General features: G+C 44.0%; 1 protein-coding gene across 3 annotated transcripts in view; it reads left to right on the forward strand.

Annotated features, from left to right (window-relative positions):
* The first annotated feature begins 1,270 nt into the window (after positions 1 to 1,270).
* PRPSAP2 (phosphoribosyl pyrophosphate synthetase associated protein 2) overlaps positions 1,271 to 17,567 on the forward strand; it is a 17,756-nt gene continuing 1,459 nt past the window's right edge. Inside the window, exons 1-11 of one of the 3 annotated variants that reach the window (XM_064390004.1) lie at positions 1,271 to 1,292; positions 5,697 to 5,816; positions 6,245 to 6,395; positions 7,484 to 7,536; positions 7,662 to 7,728; positions 8,305 to 8,477; positions 9,396 to 9,511; positions 12,959 to 13,014; positions 15,288 to 15,436; positions 15,944 to 16,014; positions 16,952 to 17,098. In XM_064390004.1, the coding sequence (XP_064246074.1) occupies positions 6,277 to 6,395; positions 7,484 to 7,536; positions 7,662 to 7,728; positions 8,305 to 8,477; positions 9,396 to 9,511; positions 12,959 to 13,014; positions 15,288 to 15,436; positions 15,944 to 16,014; positions 16,952 to 17,098 (951 nt within the window). In that variant the 5' untranslated portion in view covers positions 1,271 to 1,292; positions 5,697 to 5,816; positions 6,245 to 6,276. Of the gene's footprint in view, positions 1,293 to 3,490; positions 3,617 to 4,639; positions 4,861 to 5,696; positions 5,817 to 6,244; positions 6,396 to 7,483; positions 7,537 to 7,661; positions 7,729 to 8,304; positions 8,478 to 9,395; positions 9,512 to 12,958; positions 13,015 to 15,287; positions 15,437 to 15,943; positions 16,015 to 16,951; positions 17,099 to 17,567 lie in introns of those variants that run through there. The other 2 variants (XM_064390001.1, XM_064390002.1) reach the window with 2 other exon arrangements.

A 17,567-nucleotide genomic window follows, 5' to 3' on the forward strand; every position in this document is an offset into this window, starting at 1 on the left:
AAGTCAAGCCCTTGTGTGCTCACCAAATGCCTGCACAGGGCATGGTGCCTGTGTGCTATTTGGACAGGAGCTGCAGCTTAGTGAGGCAAATGGCAAATCCTGCTGGGACCCAGTCAGCAGGACAAAGAGGAACAGAGCACTAATTAGTGTTTGTCATGGACTGTGTAGCTGTTCAAATTCCCTAAAATGACATGATTTCACTGTGCAGTCCAATCAATTTTGCTTAAAGGGCAAACCACACCTGTAAACACCAGGTGATGGGTGTGAACAGGATCTCACACAGACTTTGCAGGACAGAGCTGCCCACACACAGCAAAGCAGAGAACCAAACAAGACACGCCACCGCCGCGGTGGTGCAGTGTTTGTCCAAACCCTCACCCTGACATCCAGCTGGAGCTGTCTGTCTGTGCAGGACCTGTCACATTCCAGGTATTCCCACAAAACCTCTCATCCCCTTGTTGGGAGGCTGGCTGGAGATAACCCCGTGTCTGTGCTGGAGCTGATGTGGCAGATCTGTTAAACATTACAGACTGATCCGGAACTGGGAGCGCGGTTGGAAACAGGAAAAAAACCCTGAACTCAGGGAGTCCTTTGTGACTCAGGGGGAACAGGACTGTGACAAATGAGTCTGTGTCTGTTTCCCACAGACAGCCAAGCAGTAATATTTGATAAAGCAATGAGTGCTGTCTGCTGCCACAGCCCTTCACACAGAGAAGATGTGTTCTCTACTCCAGGACTTTTATTAAAGCACTTTATTTCCAGGCATGGGGAATGCTATTTCCAGATCACTCCCAAGATATGATAAAATTACACCTTCCATCAATTCCAAAATGCATTTATAGTTGTTTTGGGTCTGTCTCCCTAGCTGGGTAGTATCCAAGGCAGAATCTGCTGGAAACTGGACACAGTTTTCCCCCAGGCAATAAAGCTGAAAGCAGAGGAGCAGGGAGGTGATGGCTTTTGGTCTGTGCTCAGTGTGGAGGTGTGTGTGTGCTGCAGAACCTGCCTGCAGGCTCACAGGGGCTGTGTAGGGTAGAGGATGTTTTTGGGATGCCTTTGTTGGGAGAGACCAAACTTATCCACAGGGCTCTGTCAAGATGAAATCAGAGTGTTTCTCTGGTGCACCATGTCTGATGGTTCTCACTGTCAGCTGGTTTGGTAGGTGAGCTTTAATATCCACTTTTTTTCTTTTTTTAACAGAAACAACTCCAAACAAACAAAAGCCAACCTGGTTGAGCAGTGATGGATGGAGCTCAGGAGCTGGGGTGACAGCAGCATTTATCTTCTCCCAGGTGATGGATGCAGGCTGTCGTCCAGCCCAGTGCTGGATGAGCAGTGCCCTTCACCTTGGCTGGACTAGGTGTGGTGTGGGGGAGTTTTATTTTTGCCAGGGTCACATCTGGAATAAGAACAAACCTCTGTGAGCCAGTGTGTTCACAGCCAGCAAATTTTCAGAATTCCTTAGATGGCTGCTAATTGAATGAAACAAAATCCATGTGCTCGTTTTGGAGCAAGTGTTTGTTGAACTCGTAGTGTTTAAATAGAGTATTGTCAAATTAACAAATCCCTCTCCCTTGGGAGCTGAGATTTAAACTGGTGTTCCTCTGATCAGGAAGACAGAGGTGGGAAATAAATAGATTTTTTTTTTCCTCCAAGAAAACAAGGGCAGTAGCCTTATAAAAACAGGTCAGAAGACAGGATCACTTAGTTCCTGGTCCTGTGGTTTGCTTAAGCAATGTCACGAATTTGGGGAAGCACAAATCAAACAGTCAGCAAATTCTGAGTGCCCTGGGGTATTGAAAAATGCTTCTGGGGAAGGCTGCTAATTGCACTAAGGATCAGTGCTTCACCATGTGTTGTTTCTGGTCGTTCTGCATTAAACTCCTCTGCCACACCAGCCTGTAGTGGGATCCTGCGAGGGAGACTGATGCGAAGAGAAATATCTGCTGCTCTGTGAAGAGGCCAACAAAAAGCTCACCCCCCTTTCCTTTTTGTCCTGAAAACCCTGAAACAAAAAAAGAACCTGCTTTGGGTCAGTGATCCTGAATCAACCACCAGCAGCACCAGCCTGGAAGCAGAAAAACATGGACTGGGAATGGTGGGGGTGGCGAGGGATGGGACTGTTCCCTTGCACCTCAGTGTAATTTGGAAAAGGATGTAGGAAAGGCAGAGGATCACTGCAGCATCTAAGAGGCTTGGTGGCCTCTCTGCTCACGTATTTCTAACAGATGTCCTGGCTTTGTGAGCCTGCAAGTGGAGTGCTCAGCATCTGCTCCACGGCTCCACGTTAAATGGGCTTCTCCTTCCCCAGCTCCGACTCTGCTGGAAAAAATAAAAAATAAAAAAAAAGAGATGACCAAGTCTTGGAATGCATGAAGCAAGAAACAAATGTGAAATCTGGAGAAAACACTGGCCTGTGATATTTAAAGTGGAAAATGCAGCTTGTAGTAGCAAAAATCACGGTTTCAAATTATGAATTTAATGGGGTCCCTTTGCAGGCATGTTTGGTGAGCTGGCCTGTGGGTTTTCCTCCTCCTTTATGTTAAGGCCACCATGGGCAGAAATATCTGCTGGGATGATCAGCCTTGCTCCAATGCACCCTGCAGTCCAGGAATAATAAATTTAATTGCTTTTTGTGAGAAAAGCTGCAGTGGAAAGTACCTGAATTGTAGCTTTATGCTAAAAGCTAAAATTCTGATCCATAAAATGCTGCTCAACTTGGGCGTACTGAGAAGTGTAATTTAAAACAGGTTCTAACCGCGCAGTCTGGGGAAAAAACATGGTGTTTGGGTTTTGTATTTAAAGGAGGGATGTGTGTCTGTGTGGGATGACTGTAAGTTCCTCAAAGCAGTTTTATCATGGGTGTCTTGGGATAAAGCCTTTTTTTTTCCCCTTTTAAACAGGGTGATGCAGATCTGTACTTCTCTTTTTCAGCAAAGGACAACAAGGCTCGTGACAGGTCTAGAAATGTATTTTATAAGGGATGGCTGAGCTGGGTTTGTTTAGTCTGGAGGATGCTCGGGGCCCTTATCATTTCTTCAACTCCCTGAAAGGATGTCTGAGGAGAGGGCTGGTCTTGGAAATGCCCTTAAGCTGACACATGGGAGATTCAGATTAGGTATAAGAAAAATTCTTTTCATTGTCCGTGCGGCCAGGCATTGGCATAGGTACGCGGTGAGGTGTTGGAAGAGGCACCCGCATCTGGCCGTGGGTGATGTGGTTTGGTGCTGCGCTGACAGCCGGACTGGATGATCCTGAAGGTCCCTTCCAACACTGACCATTCTAAAACCCTAAAACTCCGTGCCTCCAAGACCCCGCGGCCACTGACTATTCTAAAACCCTAAAACCCTGTGCCTCCAAACCCCGCCGCGGTGCCCGCGGGCCCGGCGGGCTGAGGGCGAAGATGGCGCCCGCTCCCCTCAGCGCGGCGGGGAAGGGGGGGGGGGGCGCCGCCTCGGGCCCGCCCCGCCCGCCCGCGCTCCCTCCCTCACGCCCCGCCGCCATCTTGCCCGCGGAGCACCGGAGGGGCTGAGCTCCGCCGCCGCCTCTGCCTCTCCCCCTCCTTCCCCTCCGGCCGGGCCGCCTTCTCCCGCGGCCGGGGGGCCGGAGCCGGCAGGTAAGGCCTTCAGCGAGGGGCGCTGCCGCCCGCTCAGCCCAGTTCAGCCGGCTGTGTGAGGGCAGGACATCCCCCTTCCCCGCACGGGGTTCCGACGCCTGAGGAATGGGTTAGGTCGCCCTTCCCTCAGGGGATGGAGACCGTCTCCTGGGCGGCCCCTTCTCGGGGCTGCCCGCAGGTGCCACAGGTGCGGGGCAGCGGCGTGGGGCGGCGGCGTGCCCGGGCCGCCCTGGGGCGGAGGGATGGGATCCAGCGGGGGCACGGGGCCCGCCTGGAGCATCCCAACGACCGAGGGAGGTGTGGGCTGGAAGGGTCTCTTAGCCCGCCGGGATCGGTGAGTGTGGAGAAACGGGAAAATTCCCTGTGGGGAGATTGGTGAGAGGGTGCAGATTCCCTCCATCCCATGGGGTCCGTTCCTTATCCCGTCCATTTATTCCTGCCTCTGTTGCTTTCTGTGTGGACATGCTCAGTTGATGGAGGCATAAAGCCATGTGTGCCCAGTAATGGTTGTGCTCATCGTGATGTGTCTGTGTAATTGTGTGCAGCCCAAAAGGAGAGGCAGGTGTTTGTGCTGCAGCCTGTTCTGTGCTTCTGTGCAGCCCTGGAAGGTTGGTCCACCTCAAACCAGAGGGTTATTATCCCATGTACCGCTGTGGAGTTATGCCTTTGCATATCTAATAAAGTTTTGTGAGCTTGCTTTCATCCCAACACCTGTTTGAAGGTTGATATATCCATATTACTCTTGAAATGCAACTTCCCTGCCCACACACGCCATAGCCCACCTGTAGCTGCTGAAGTACATCCACAAGAAAGTCCTTGACCTGTACTAACATGAAGAGCAGTGTTCACTGTTGCTTGAAAATACATCAGTATATGGTGGTGTAAAATGCACCCTCAGCAATAGTTGGGAGCCAACAACTCATCTTTTCAGATCTCTTAATCAGCTCCTCATTTGCCTAATCTATGGACCAAAGGAGACACACAACTGGATAAAAATACACCTTCTGGACACTCTGTGAATGCTTTCAGGAACACAGAAAGTTGCCTCCACGCTGTTCCCATCCAGGCACACAAGCAGGGTGCTCTCAGGTGCTGTTCTCAGACCTAAAAGCATTTCAGGTTCTTCGCTCTGGTGGAGCTGAGAGGAACTCGAACACCATCATGAACATTTAATGGATGATGGCCATTAGTTGACAGCTGGGAGTTGCAGAGAGTGAGTGAGCAGCAGAGCAGAGAACCACTAGGTATGAAATGGGTTTTTTTAAGGGTATTTAATTTGAGAGGGATGCTGGTCTTGCTTTGAGGGCCCCTCTGGTTTTAGAGCAGTGAAACATTCAGACGTTCTGGGGGCTGGAGCTGTCTGTGCTCAGTTCTGATGACAGGCAGGTTTTCATTCATGGCAGGCGAGCACAGCTCAGCCTTGGCTCCAGCACATTTGTTGTTAGAAGTTCCTGACTTGACTTTGGCTCTTCACAAGAGTGAATTGGGTTCCTGTGACAAAGTTAAAGTGAGCCAGACTGTCTGGTTGTAAAGGAGGTGTGAAGGAGTTTCATTACAGACCTAGCCAGCTGTTCCTGTAAATACAAAACTCTTCTTTTTCTTTGAGTAGTTGTTTTGGAGTACTTAATAGTTGATACATCATCAGCTTTTTCTAACCAATTATGTGTGACTATTAGATAATTCTGTTCTCAGCAGGGAGATGTTTACCAGGAAAAAAGTTACAGATTTTGCTGTAACTTCTGCTTACTTTGGTTTAAATTATGCCACTTGTGTTTCATATTTCCAGTCTCCACATAATGCTGAAATGGATGATGAGGGATTGGATTATTTATGCAGCAGGATTTTGAGTTGAATATTCCTCCCATCTATCCAGGGCTGCTGGTCAATGGGATTTTTTTTTTAATCTTTTATTTAACTAAAATTTTACAGTAGAAGTAACCATGAAAATGTGATTTACAAAGAATAATAAAAACCTGGAATCCCATCAAGTCCTTGGTGAGATTAGTGGTTTGTGCCTTTATTTGAAACAAAAAACAAATTATACTGATTTCCTCCTGATATTTTTTTTCTTTTTTCACAGGAAAAATATTGCATTCAAAGAATGACAACAGCTGCTCCAGCAAGTGGATTTGCTGTGCAAGAGGTCATTATTTACAGCTGCCAGCTTTACTGAATTCTTCCTCACATTTCATCCTTATTTGTAAGTTTATAAGTTGCTGCAAAGTAATGGGAAGAGACTCAGCTTTGGAAATAGCCTCTTCTAGCCAGGGCCCAGGAGCTCTTTTAGCTCAATTCTACCTCAGACTGTCGTTGTGATTTTGGGAAAGTCAATAAACATTGCTCAGTTCTGGAAAATGAACTGGACAAGGTGATGGAAAAAAGTATCAGTAATACTGGATGATAGCCTGAGGAAAACAGTTAAAAAGGAAAAAATCTTGGTGCTAGGAGGTTGTCTTGGGGATCTTTGGAGAGCTGTAGGGAAGCTGTTAAAGTGGGGATAACAGATTTTAAGGATGCTGGAATATCCAGGGTTCTGGGAGACTACACTTTCTAAACAGAGCAAATGTGTGTCTTGTTTTGTTTTGTTTTGTTTTTTAACATGGATTTAAATGCTTTGATCTCTTGCAGTCTTTTAGAAGTGGCAAAACAACTTAGGGTTGATGTTTTGTGTGCCATCAACTGAATTTGGGGCCATCATGAATATCACCAAGGGTGGGCTGGTGCTGTTCTCAGCCAATTCCAATTCCTCGTGCATGGAACTCTCCAAGAGGATTGCTGAGTAAGTCAAGTCTGCAGGGAATCTTGCCATTAATCTTGGGGTTGTTCTGATGGGATTTGTTTTACTGGACACTTGTTTTCCCTATTTAAGGGAAGTTTCATGGGAAAACTGCCATGATTTCCAAGAATATGGAGTTTGCTGTATTGGAGGATATTTCAAGAGCTCAATAACAGAGAGAGTAACTTGTGTTTGAATTGCTCCACAGCAGGCTGTGAGTGGCTGCAGCATTTGATAGGAAACACGTGGGATAATTAATGTTTGCATAGTGTTAAATCATCATGGCAGAATTTTCACTCCTTGTAGTGGGGTATTTTTAGGCAGGAAAGCTACATCCCTCCTGCTCTCTGAATATTTTGGATGGGAACATTTCTTTAGCTTAAATCAATAGCTGTGGCAGAACTTTTAGGACTTGAGTACATTTTTAATGTGCTAATTAGAATGCATAACATAACTGTGAATATTAGACAAGATGGATTTCTTCCAGAGGCTTATTTACCCAAATTTACCCAAATTAGCACACTAGGTGTGCTAGGAGAGGAAAGGGGAGTGCAAAGGAGCTCAGGTTATGTGTAGAAAGAATTTGAGTGCAGTAGTGATGGGGTCTAGCTAATGCTGGCAAGGAATAAATGCAGCAGATATTATTCTTCCATTATCCATAAAATAGTGCTTGCTACTCTTTTCACTCTGCATTGACTTTTTTCTGTAGAGAAGAATGATTTAAAAGCAGTATTTTTAAGTATTGTGCACATGTATGTTGCCACGTGTGTGTGTATATATACAGGGCAAGAAATATATTAAAAATTACAAAATGTTAGATTTTTACAGCAGCTTTTTTCTTTCTCCTGCTGCTTGTTCTGAGCTTGACTGGAAAATAAGTTTAGCATAGGCTGCAGTGCAGCTTTTGGAAATGTAGATTTTTTTAAAGAGATGTTCACTGTAATTACTGGTTTTATGGTTTGGGATTTTCTTTCCTTGGTTTTCTCCCATGGAATACACCCTTTTCAGTCACTGTTGCATTATGTGGGATTTACATTTGATTTGCCCTTCCTCTCCCCTTATTGACTTCTACCTTATTTCTGTTCCTGCAGGCGCCTGGGAGTTGAGATGGGGAAGGTTCAGGTTTATCAAGAGCCAAACAGAGGTGAGCATTTAATTAGCAAAACTGGAAATGCACCTGACACTGATTTGAATATCTTGGTTCCCCTTTTCTTAGACTCTAAAAAGAGTTTTGCTCTTGCAAATATTGAATCTTTCTCTTCTTGGCAGAAACACGAGTGCAGATTCAGGAGTCTGTGAGAGGAAAGGATGTGTTTATCATCCAAACAGTTTCAAAGTGAGTAACTCTGCTGGCATTTGATGTGGGCTGTCCATAGCAATGCTTCTGATCTTCATTTTTAATCACCTTTTGTCTTTGTGATGTAGTGTAATAAGCTTATATTAACTAGATAGAGGCTTGTGGAGGGTTTTTGGTATTGGTTTTGTTGGGTTTTTTATATGTACACAAAGACAGCTGTGGCATAAGGTAGCTTCTACAATTCTACTTTTTAGTGACTGTATCAATAAAGCCTTCCCCTTGGTCTCTGCATTCCTTCCCTAAGTGTATTCTTTTGCTTATGTCAATCTCTTTAAATTCTTCTCTTCTCAGCTCCCTGTCTCCAGCACCATCACAAAGTTAAGATGTAGGAGGAATGTTTCCTGGGCAATGTGTCCTGTGATTCAGAAATTCTTTAATGTTATGTGAAAAGAACTTTACAAATGCTAAGACTTTTTTAATGGCAGCAGAAATACAGATCTTAGTTGATGTCCAATTCTCTAAAAACGTGCCCTCTCCATCTCTGCTGGGTGTGAATACTGTGGTGAATAGAGGATTTTTATGCACCAGCTACAGAAGCAGATGTTTCTCTTGCAGGGATGTGAATACCACGATCATGGAGCTCCTGATCATGGTGTATGCATGTAAAACCTCCTGTGCCAAAAGCATTATTGGAGTGATTCCTTACTTCCCCTACAGCAAACAGTGCAAGATGAGGAAAAGGGGCTCCATTGTCTCCAAATTGCTGGCCTCCATGATGTGCAAAGCTGGTAAGAATGTGGCTGTCCTTAAATCAGAGCAAGGGGGTTTCCTGCTGTCAGCTTCCAGGTTTACAGAGATCTGTGCACAAGTTTGGACTCTGTTTAAAAATAACTGCCAGGCTTTTCATGTGTTTAAAACCTGTGTGAAAAGGAGAGTGTAATTAGAAATGTTTCCAAATTATGAGTTCATAAAAAACCCAAATTTGATACAGCCATTTTACATCGAGGTGTACTGAGCTGGCAAAATGAGTCTGCTGGGCTGAGCTGCTTTGGGCTCTGGTATCCACCTCTCACAATACCATCTTTTGCCTTTCTTACAGTCTGGAACAGTTGTGCCTTGTCATTTCTGTCTTGTTTTTTACTTCTTGGATGAATGCACTTTGTCCTTTACATCTGAGACCATGTGGGAGAATGAGATTATTCATTTTCACAGCCTTCAACACATTTTCTACTTCTTTCCTTTCACTCCCCTCCCTGGGAAAAAAAGCAGGCAGTTATAACAAACTGTGGGATCTGAGCTGTTATTTTGAGAGAAGTGGTTTTTGATTAGGAGCTTGGCCCATTTTTCAGGAGTTCAGAACTCATGAGTGTGCCAGGGTCTTGCTGTGTGACACAGGACAAATCAATGCTTCCATTTTGTCCCGTGTCCAGTGAGAAGGATCTTGCCTGCCTCAGTGTGGCACTGCAGAGTCAGTTATGTGCAGTGTTCTGAGGTTCTTTTCAAAAAGTCACTGTAGAAGCCTCAAAACATGTTAATGCCAGTGTGCTTAAGAGGGACTAAAATTAATTTATTATGTATTTTCACCCAGTGTTCTCATGCAGCTTAGAAATTTTCTAACAGCAGTGAAGCTAAGAAAAATAAAGTGTCTGTTCTCTGTTACTTTTCCTGATGTGCTTCTCTGTATGTCTTGCTATTTTATTTTAAAGGACTAACTCATCTTATTACCATGGATCTACATCAGAAGGAAATTCAGGGTTTCTTCAATATTCCAGTTGATAACTTGAGAGCATCTCCATTTTTACTCCAGTACATCCAAGAAGAGGTGAGGAAGGCCAGTTATTACAGCTGGTTTTTTTTAAATTTTTTTTTTTTGGTCACGTCTCAGGGCATCTGAAACAAATCCCTCTGAAAATATTAACTCATCAAACTGAATTTTAAGGGGAGATGGGTCATATTGGGGCAGGAAGTGGTGTTGGGAGCTGTTGGTTCTTCTCTTCCCCACATTTAACTTTTACTTTCTTGAAGAGCTGGTGTTTTCTTACCCATGCAGCAGTGCTGGTTTTTCTTAGATATATTCCCCTAACACTGAAACTTAATTAGCATTTTCCTGCTCTCGATGTGCTCTTCCTTTCCTATTTCCAGTTTCCTTGACATTTATAGGATGGGCTGCTTGTGTGGGCATAAATTTAAATCACATCATGAGAAACACTTTGGAAGTTGTAAACTGTGAGAGAGCCTATTGATTGTGCCCTGGAAGTCAGGCTGGTGGGTGGAAATCTCACTCACTGTTAGTTCAGACTGCGTGTCTTGACTTGAGGAGCTTAACTTGGGATGTTCTGTGTCTCCATTTCTCCATCTTATTTTTATAAGGGTTTTGAGAGGTGCTCCTGGTAGATTGGCCTGTGCAAACTGTGCAAATGATAATTGTAGGTATAAGATGCACGTTAAGCCTCTGACTAATGGTAATTTGGAATAAAGCAAGTGCTTTCTTCCTGGTGAGAGAAAAGGTTTAGCTCACTCTTGCTTTTGAATCCAAGCTATTTCTTTTTATAAAGATGGGAATGCCTCCTCCATTTAAAAAACAAAACACACCCCACCCCACCCCCTTAGAGAAACCCAAACCAACATCATTTTGTTATGACAGTATTAAAATCTGTTTGAATTTCTCATTATAATTTCATTTGGTAATAGAGTCAAAGAGGATGGCAGAACAAAACTCCAGGCTCTGGCTTTGCCACGGTCATTAATCTTGTGTTCCAGGAAAGAAGTATTTCCCATTGTAAGCACTTCCTAACTTTAAAAAAAAAACCAAAAGTGGAAAACCAAATACACAGACACAAGACATGTTTGCCTTTATGTGTTTCTTGAAAGTGTGGTGTATGGTCAATAAAAAGATTATGGTCCTGATTTGGTCTTGAAGCACAGAAGCACATTTTGATTCCTGAGCTCTCAGTGGTTTACACAGAATTGTTGCAACTTTGAGTCTGACACTGCTGTGCAATCTAACAAACGACCATTTGTAGAGATCTGAAGTATGTGTAGAGAAGTTTTAAGATACTTTCAGTTCTTCATCCCTCTGCTCATCCATGAGGGGGTTTTCTAAAACCAGAGTTAACGAAATGGATCTGATCACACGGGATCTCTGGCAAATACTTTCACCAGCCAGATAATTTATAGTATCTGTGCTTAAAATCTTGATCCTTTGCTGCTCAGGGGGAATTTAGTATTCATCTCAAGTTCCTGGTGGCCACAACTTGCTGGATAGCCTGCTCTGGGAAAGCCAGAGCTTTCAAAGCTGTGGGAATCATGGTGGCATGTACTGAGGAGCATGAAATGGAGTCCAGGTGATAAGAGCGAAAGTCACTTAAAAAACATCTCACTGGAAGTTAGGAGAATGAGGGCTTGTAGTTGTTCCCTGTTAGAAATGTATGCCTAGACGTGAAGAGGTTCACTTGCTGTTCTGGGATGAAGACAGTCCAATCAGTGAAATTCCTGTGATATGAAAATAGTTGGGTGTTTAGTTTGGTGTGCTTGGCAGATGTTGGAAACTCCGTGGCTTCTCTTTCCTTTTAGCAGGTGTTAATCCCAGAGTGACACAGCCCTTTGTTACATGGACATGTTGACACCTCAGAGTCTTTGGGATGACATTTCTGGTTTTCTGACTTCATTTTTGAAGAGCTGAGAACAAATTTGTTAATTTGGCAGAGTAAAAATGAGGCAGTGGTGTCTGAACTAGATCAAAGCCTTTGTTATGTCGAGTGACAGGCCCTGCCTTGTCCATGCCTTCCGTCATGTTAATCTTGTAGCCTCTTGTATAACTCAGTGTTTGTGAAGGACAGAACGTGCTGAATTCCCAGTTTATAGGTGGAGTTACTAACATTGTGGGTTATTAGTGTTGCCTGATGTGCTCAGCAAATTTCTTATTTTCCATTGGTTGAGCCCTTGCCCAAATTCTGAACTAATTTTTTTTTTCCCATGCCCATTTCAGGTAGAGCTTTTGGAAATAATCAGGCAGTGCAGTTTGTATATTGTGGATCAGATTGTGGAAGAACTTTGCCTGTGTTTGCAGAAACCCTGAGTATTTCTGTGCTCTGGAATGGGTATTTGATATCTGACAAGGTGCTGAGCTGCATGACAGGGTGTCATCCCCACAAATCTGTGTACCCCACCCCTAACAGCTCAATTTTCAGGTATTTAGTGAAGAGTCTTCCATCCCTTAACACTGGGATTCTGAGGACTGGACCTGCTCTGAGGACTTTGCTTGGCTCAGGCCTGTGGTTTTTGGCTAGAAGGACAGACAGGTTCTCTGAGCTGCTCTCCACAGAGATGGATCATCCCAGCACAGTGAAGGAAAAGGCTGAGTTTGCAAGGAGTGGGGTAAAATGAGATACCAGAGGGAGTGCAGTTGTAGTTGCTGTTGGAAGGGAGATCTGGAAATATGGATGGTGGAATGCTTGGGAAATTACAAGCCAGATGAATCTGATGTGGAGTCACTGTTTGCAGGGAAAATAGAGATGACAATAAGAAACTTTTAGACATGGGGACTAAAATGCTAATTAAATGGGGATCAGGAGTGTGGAGTGAAAAACCAGTATGAGATGGGGCAGGGGCAGCAAACTCAGGAGCAGACTGTGCTTGTAGCCTGACTGAAGCACATGTCAGACATCAGAGGGAAACCCAGACTTGCTGGCCTCATCCCTGTGCTGCTGTCTGCATTTGCAGCAGCATCTCCTGGTGCTGACCAGCATGGCAGGGTTTGCAGCACTGTGAGGCTGCCTCCAGGATCACTGCAGTGGCTGTGGAAGTTTTATCCCTTCTGGTGGTCCAGAGAAAGAGTCAGTGTGATATGATGGAGAGGTGTGACTTTTCTTGGTACTCTATAAGACAATAGGAAGTTGTAAAATGCTGGGTTTTAGTGATGAAAGACAATTTATGTTGAGCAGGAAACTTTAATTTTGATGGTTTCCTGTTTCTTTCAACACTTGTAGGTGTAACCCTGATGTCCTAAAGCAGTTGCTTTTCTGTTATCTGTGCTATAAAAAGGGGTTTATAAAAGGTACAGTTTGAAGTTGATATCTGAATCTTCTAAATATGTGTTTTTACTGAGCTGTCAACCCTGATCATGTACCATGGATTCCTGAGGTTGCTTTCTTAAGTAAAATGTTCAATGCTTACAATTCTTCTGGCAAAATAAAGTTCTCTGATTCTTACTGAGTTTAAATTTGTCTAAAGATATGAAGTGGACATTGCTATCTGTTATTTACTACAGATACCAGACTACAGGAATGCTGTAATTGTGGCCAAATCTCCTGCATCTGCAAAGAGGTGGGTAAGATCTGCTCTCTTGCCTTAGAGCAGGAAATCTCTTTTGGGATTTTGTTCTTGGGATCAAGTGAAGGACAAATACCCAATAATTAGAATATGCAGCCTTCACACCACTCCCAGTTCTCCTCTGTCAGCTGTGTAGTTCTTACATCATTGCTGTAATCATAATAAATCTAAGGAGAGTGAAAAAAAAAACATACAAAAGGAGGTGGTAAATGCTTATGATTAAGAAGATTTTTGATCATGTTATATTTGTGTGCTTTTACATTATAAATCCCCTGCTGCAAATGAGGAAAAGTGGCTGGAAATTAATGCCATTAATCCAGATGAGTTTCTTAACATGGGCATAACTAAGAGCATGGCTGATCAGATCCTAAACACAGATGGTGAAACTGGGTTTGCTGTTTGAGGTGATTGTGATTGTCAGGTCTTTGGTGGGTGAATGGCTCTTCTTAATCCATGAAGCTTTTTAGTTGACTGTTCCTAAACTCTGGAATTACCTGCTGTCAGCAGGTGCTGTAAGAGCTGGATGATGCTTTAAGAAAGGCTGTATTTGCTGTGGTGACAAACCAAGAGTTTGTTGAAGAGATATTTGGACTTCCATGCCAGAGAATTGTGATACTCTGTGTTTTCCTTATTTTCTGGAGCAAACCACCTTTTTTCATCTATTTCTCCAGCAGTACTTTTTGTGATTTCTTTTGTTTTGGCCAGGTAATTTTACGTTTGTTTCTTTTCCATTTCTCTCCCACAGTGTCACTCTTGCCTCTTGGGTGGAGGCAAGTGTTTGTTGCAGCATTTTCATGCTCATCCAGTAATTGTCAATGCCAGCAAATAGACAGATGAGTTGCACATCATGCAGTGATTTGTGGAGGAGAGGATCCCACAAGTGTATTGTTTAGCTTCTTCACATGTTCCTATGAGTATTTAAGGACAATATCTGAAGAGTTACATTGTATTGGGAGAGGGATAATTGGATGTTTCAGCCTAATCCAGGCTGAAAACAGTCTAGGAAAATACTTTTGATGAATGCCTGCTTGTGAAAAAGAACCCTTGTGTGGTGAAGTTCAGAGTGTCTCTGTGGTTTCTGAGCTCACTGGGAATTAACAAATCACTTGGCTGTTATTTTGAACTTTATTCAGTTTAATACTGCATTTTAAGGTCATTAATACGGTTTTATTGATAGGATTATTCCTGCTAAATCATAGCTCTTATTGTTTGTAATTATAATTACCTATAATTAACTACTTGCAAATATATTGCAACTGTATGATAACCACAGGGTGGAAGATTCTTAATTTTTAATTAACTAAGTATCACGATGGGCAAATTATTCTCTGGACTTTGTATTGTTTGGATATTGTTTCAAAGCCTTTTGAAACAAGGCTTAAGGACAGAGGAGGTGATTCAGGCTCTGGTCTGAGGTGCTGATGTTAGGGCAGGGTGAATCACTCTGGATGTGCTGGGCTTGCTTGGGCCAGAGCAGACCTGGATGTGTGGCTTAGGCAGGATCCCAAACCCTTGGGGGTGCAAGGTGAGCTGGGGTGGATGTGCCAGTTGGTATTTGCTGCTTCCAATATCTGGGATGCAAATTCCTATTTTCCTGACTCTGCTTTTCCCACTCCCCCAACTAACCTTACACTTCATTACAGAAATTTCTAATTTTGGTTGAAGAAATATTGCAGTGTGAAAGAACTTCATGTCAGCTAATTAAAAAATCCAAGCTGTTCAACTCCCAAGTGTGGTTTGTCAGGCAGAATGATCATCTGGATCCCCTTTTCCATAGGGTATCTCAGGTTATGTGTCAGCAGGTCAGGGATATTGTCTTTATTTACTAGTAAATGAATAGGTGAACACTTGTTTTCTCTTTTTATATGAGTATTTTTTTCCTATTAATTGTTGACAATGCAGACATCAACGCTGTTCTTGGTTACTGTTAGATGTGTCCAGCTAAAGCATGGGATCCCTGAAGGCTGGGAAGTGTTATTTTGGCTCTTGGGCAAAGCAGCAGGGAGCAGTCAGCATTTTGTGACTTGCAGCATTCATCCTGCTGCTTTAAGGCCCTTTGAAGGTTACTCTGACTTTACCAAACCTGATAAAAAAAGATACTGAGAAGCAACTGATTTCTTCTATGAATTCTCCTAAAATTTTAAGATTGTTTGACTTCCCTCTGAAACAGTACAAATAAAATGGAAATAGGGTTGTGCACAGGTGAGTTATTTGAAGTGTAACCTTTTCTAACCTTTTCCTGGGCTCTGTTAACCCTTCCCCTGCAGGGCACAGTCGTTCGCCGAGCGCCTGCGGTTGGGCATCGCCGTGATCCACGGGGAAGCTCAGGATGCTGAGTCTGACATGGTGGATGGCCGGCACTCCCCTCCCACGGCCAAGTACGTGGCTGCCATCCACCCCAGCCTGGAGATCCCCAGTAAGTAAGTGTGTGGGGGAAGTGTTACCTGGTGGGTTTGTGGCTTTAGGGATTGGGTTTGGCAGGGGTGGGTTGGCTAAAAGGAGTGGTTCTTCACAGAGGAAAAAAAAAAAATCTTTCTTGGTGGGGAGAAGATGATTCTTGCTTGAGTGTGGATGTGACCCACAGCTGCACCACCAAAACTGCAGGGCACAAACCCAGTGTGGGTGTCAATGGGTGATTGGACTGGTTGTATTTGCAAGCCACTCTTTCTGTGCTGAAATTAAGAATTAATTGAATTTGTAAAGAATTCAGATATAAATTACTATAATTAATATTTTAATTAAGCTTTAAAAATTATTTATGTATCAGAATCTTGCTGGTTTTCATTCAGTAGTGATGTTGAAATAGTTGCTGCTTCGTGTCTCTAATAGTGGTGACCCATCAGACATTTCCACAAATAAATTATATAAACTTCCTCTTTTCTTTCTCCTTTTTACCCCTCTAAAAACATCTGCCATTAATCAGTGCTGATTCCCAAGGAAAAGCCACCCATCACAGTTGTTGGAGATGTAGGAGGAAGAATAGCTATCATTGTGGTAAGTGAGATGCCATCAGTGATATTAAACATGTCAAAGTTGCAGAAATCAAGTAGCTGTTCTGTATCAGCCACTGAACTTTGGTTGCTGGTGGATTTCTGATAGGATGGGGCAGCACTGAGCACACTCACAGAGCTGGCTGGGACTCTCAGGGGATCCACTCTGGAAGCAGCTCTGGGACCTTGTTTCCATGAGCAGAGCAAGTGGAATTCTGTTCAGTGCTGACCTGAAGGGTTCAGGTGCTGCATGCACAGCACAGGAGGAGGGGAGGATCACCCAGTTCCTGCTGCTGAGTTGGGAAATGCCAGTGAGGCTGGGGTGATGGACGTGGGCTTGTTGGAACAAGTCTGGAGGAGGCCACCAAGATGATCAGAGGGATGGAGCAGCTCTGCTGTGAGGAAAGGTTGAGAGAACTGGGATTGCTTAGCCTGGAAAAGAGAAGGATCTGGGGTGACCTAATTGTGGCTGTCCAGTACCTGAGGAGAGCCTGCAAGAAAAATGGAGAGAGACTATTTATAAGGGCCTGCAGTGACAGAACAAGGGGGAATGGCTTCAGACTTACAGGAGAGTAGGTTTAGGTTGGATTTAAGGAAGAAATTTTTCCCTGTGAGGGCAGCTGTGGGTGCCCCATCCCTGGAAGCATTCAAGGCCAGGCTCTGTGGAACTCTGAGCAGCCAGGTCTCATGGGAGGTGTCCCTGCCCATGGCAGGGCTTGGAATGAGATGATCCTTAAGGTCCCTTCCAACCCAGGCCATTCTATCATTCCTTGATGCACTTTTCTCTAAAGCAGAGTGTAATCTCTGGGCTTGTCAAGGAAAAGAACAATTTTCTGATAGTTTGGGGTTTGTTGCACTTGGTAAAGCTGTGCTGTCAGTCAGGTGTGCTGTGTTTGTCTGTCTGACGTGGTGAACCCTGAGTGACTCTGGGATTTTGGCAGGATGACATCATCGATGACGTTGACACCTTTCTGGCTGCAGCTGAGACCCTCAAGGAGAGAGGGGCCTACAAGATCTTTGTCATGGCCACCCATGGCCTGCTGTCCTCAGATGCTCCCCGGCTGATCGAGGAGTCTGCCATCGATGAGGTGAGTGTGGGGTCTGAGCTCTGAGCAGGGGATTTGGGCTTTTCACAGCAGCCATTTTCTCCTGAACTGATTCTTGACATATGCTGGTATGGTTCTGTTTGAGGGCCCCAGGATGAGGGAAGAGATGAGACTCTTGACTCCACGTTTCAGAAGGTTGATTTATTCTATTATGATATTGTATTATTTTAAAATGCTATACTAAAACTATACTAGAATAGAGAGAAAGGATCCATCAGAAAGCAGGAATGGAAAAAGGACAGGGGAAAGGAAAGGAAAGGAAAGGAAAGGAAAGGAAAGGAAAGGAAAGGAAAGGAAAGGAAAGGAAAGGAAAGGAAAGGAAAGAAAGGGAAAGGAAAGGAAAGGAAAGGAAAGGAAAGGAAAGGAAAGGAAAGGAAAGGAAAGGAAAGGAAAGGAAAAAGGAAAGGAAAGGAAAGGAAAAAAAGGAAAGGAAAGGAAAAAGGAAAGGAAA

Source organism: Passer domesticus, chromosome 15 (assembly GCF_036417665.1).
Source record: "Passer domesticus isolate bPasDom1 chromosome 15, bPasDom1.hap1, whole genome shotgun sequence".
In the NCBI taxonomy this organism is placed as follows: Eukaryota; Metazoa; Chordata; class Aves; order Passeriformes; family Passeridae; genus Passer; species Passer domesticus.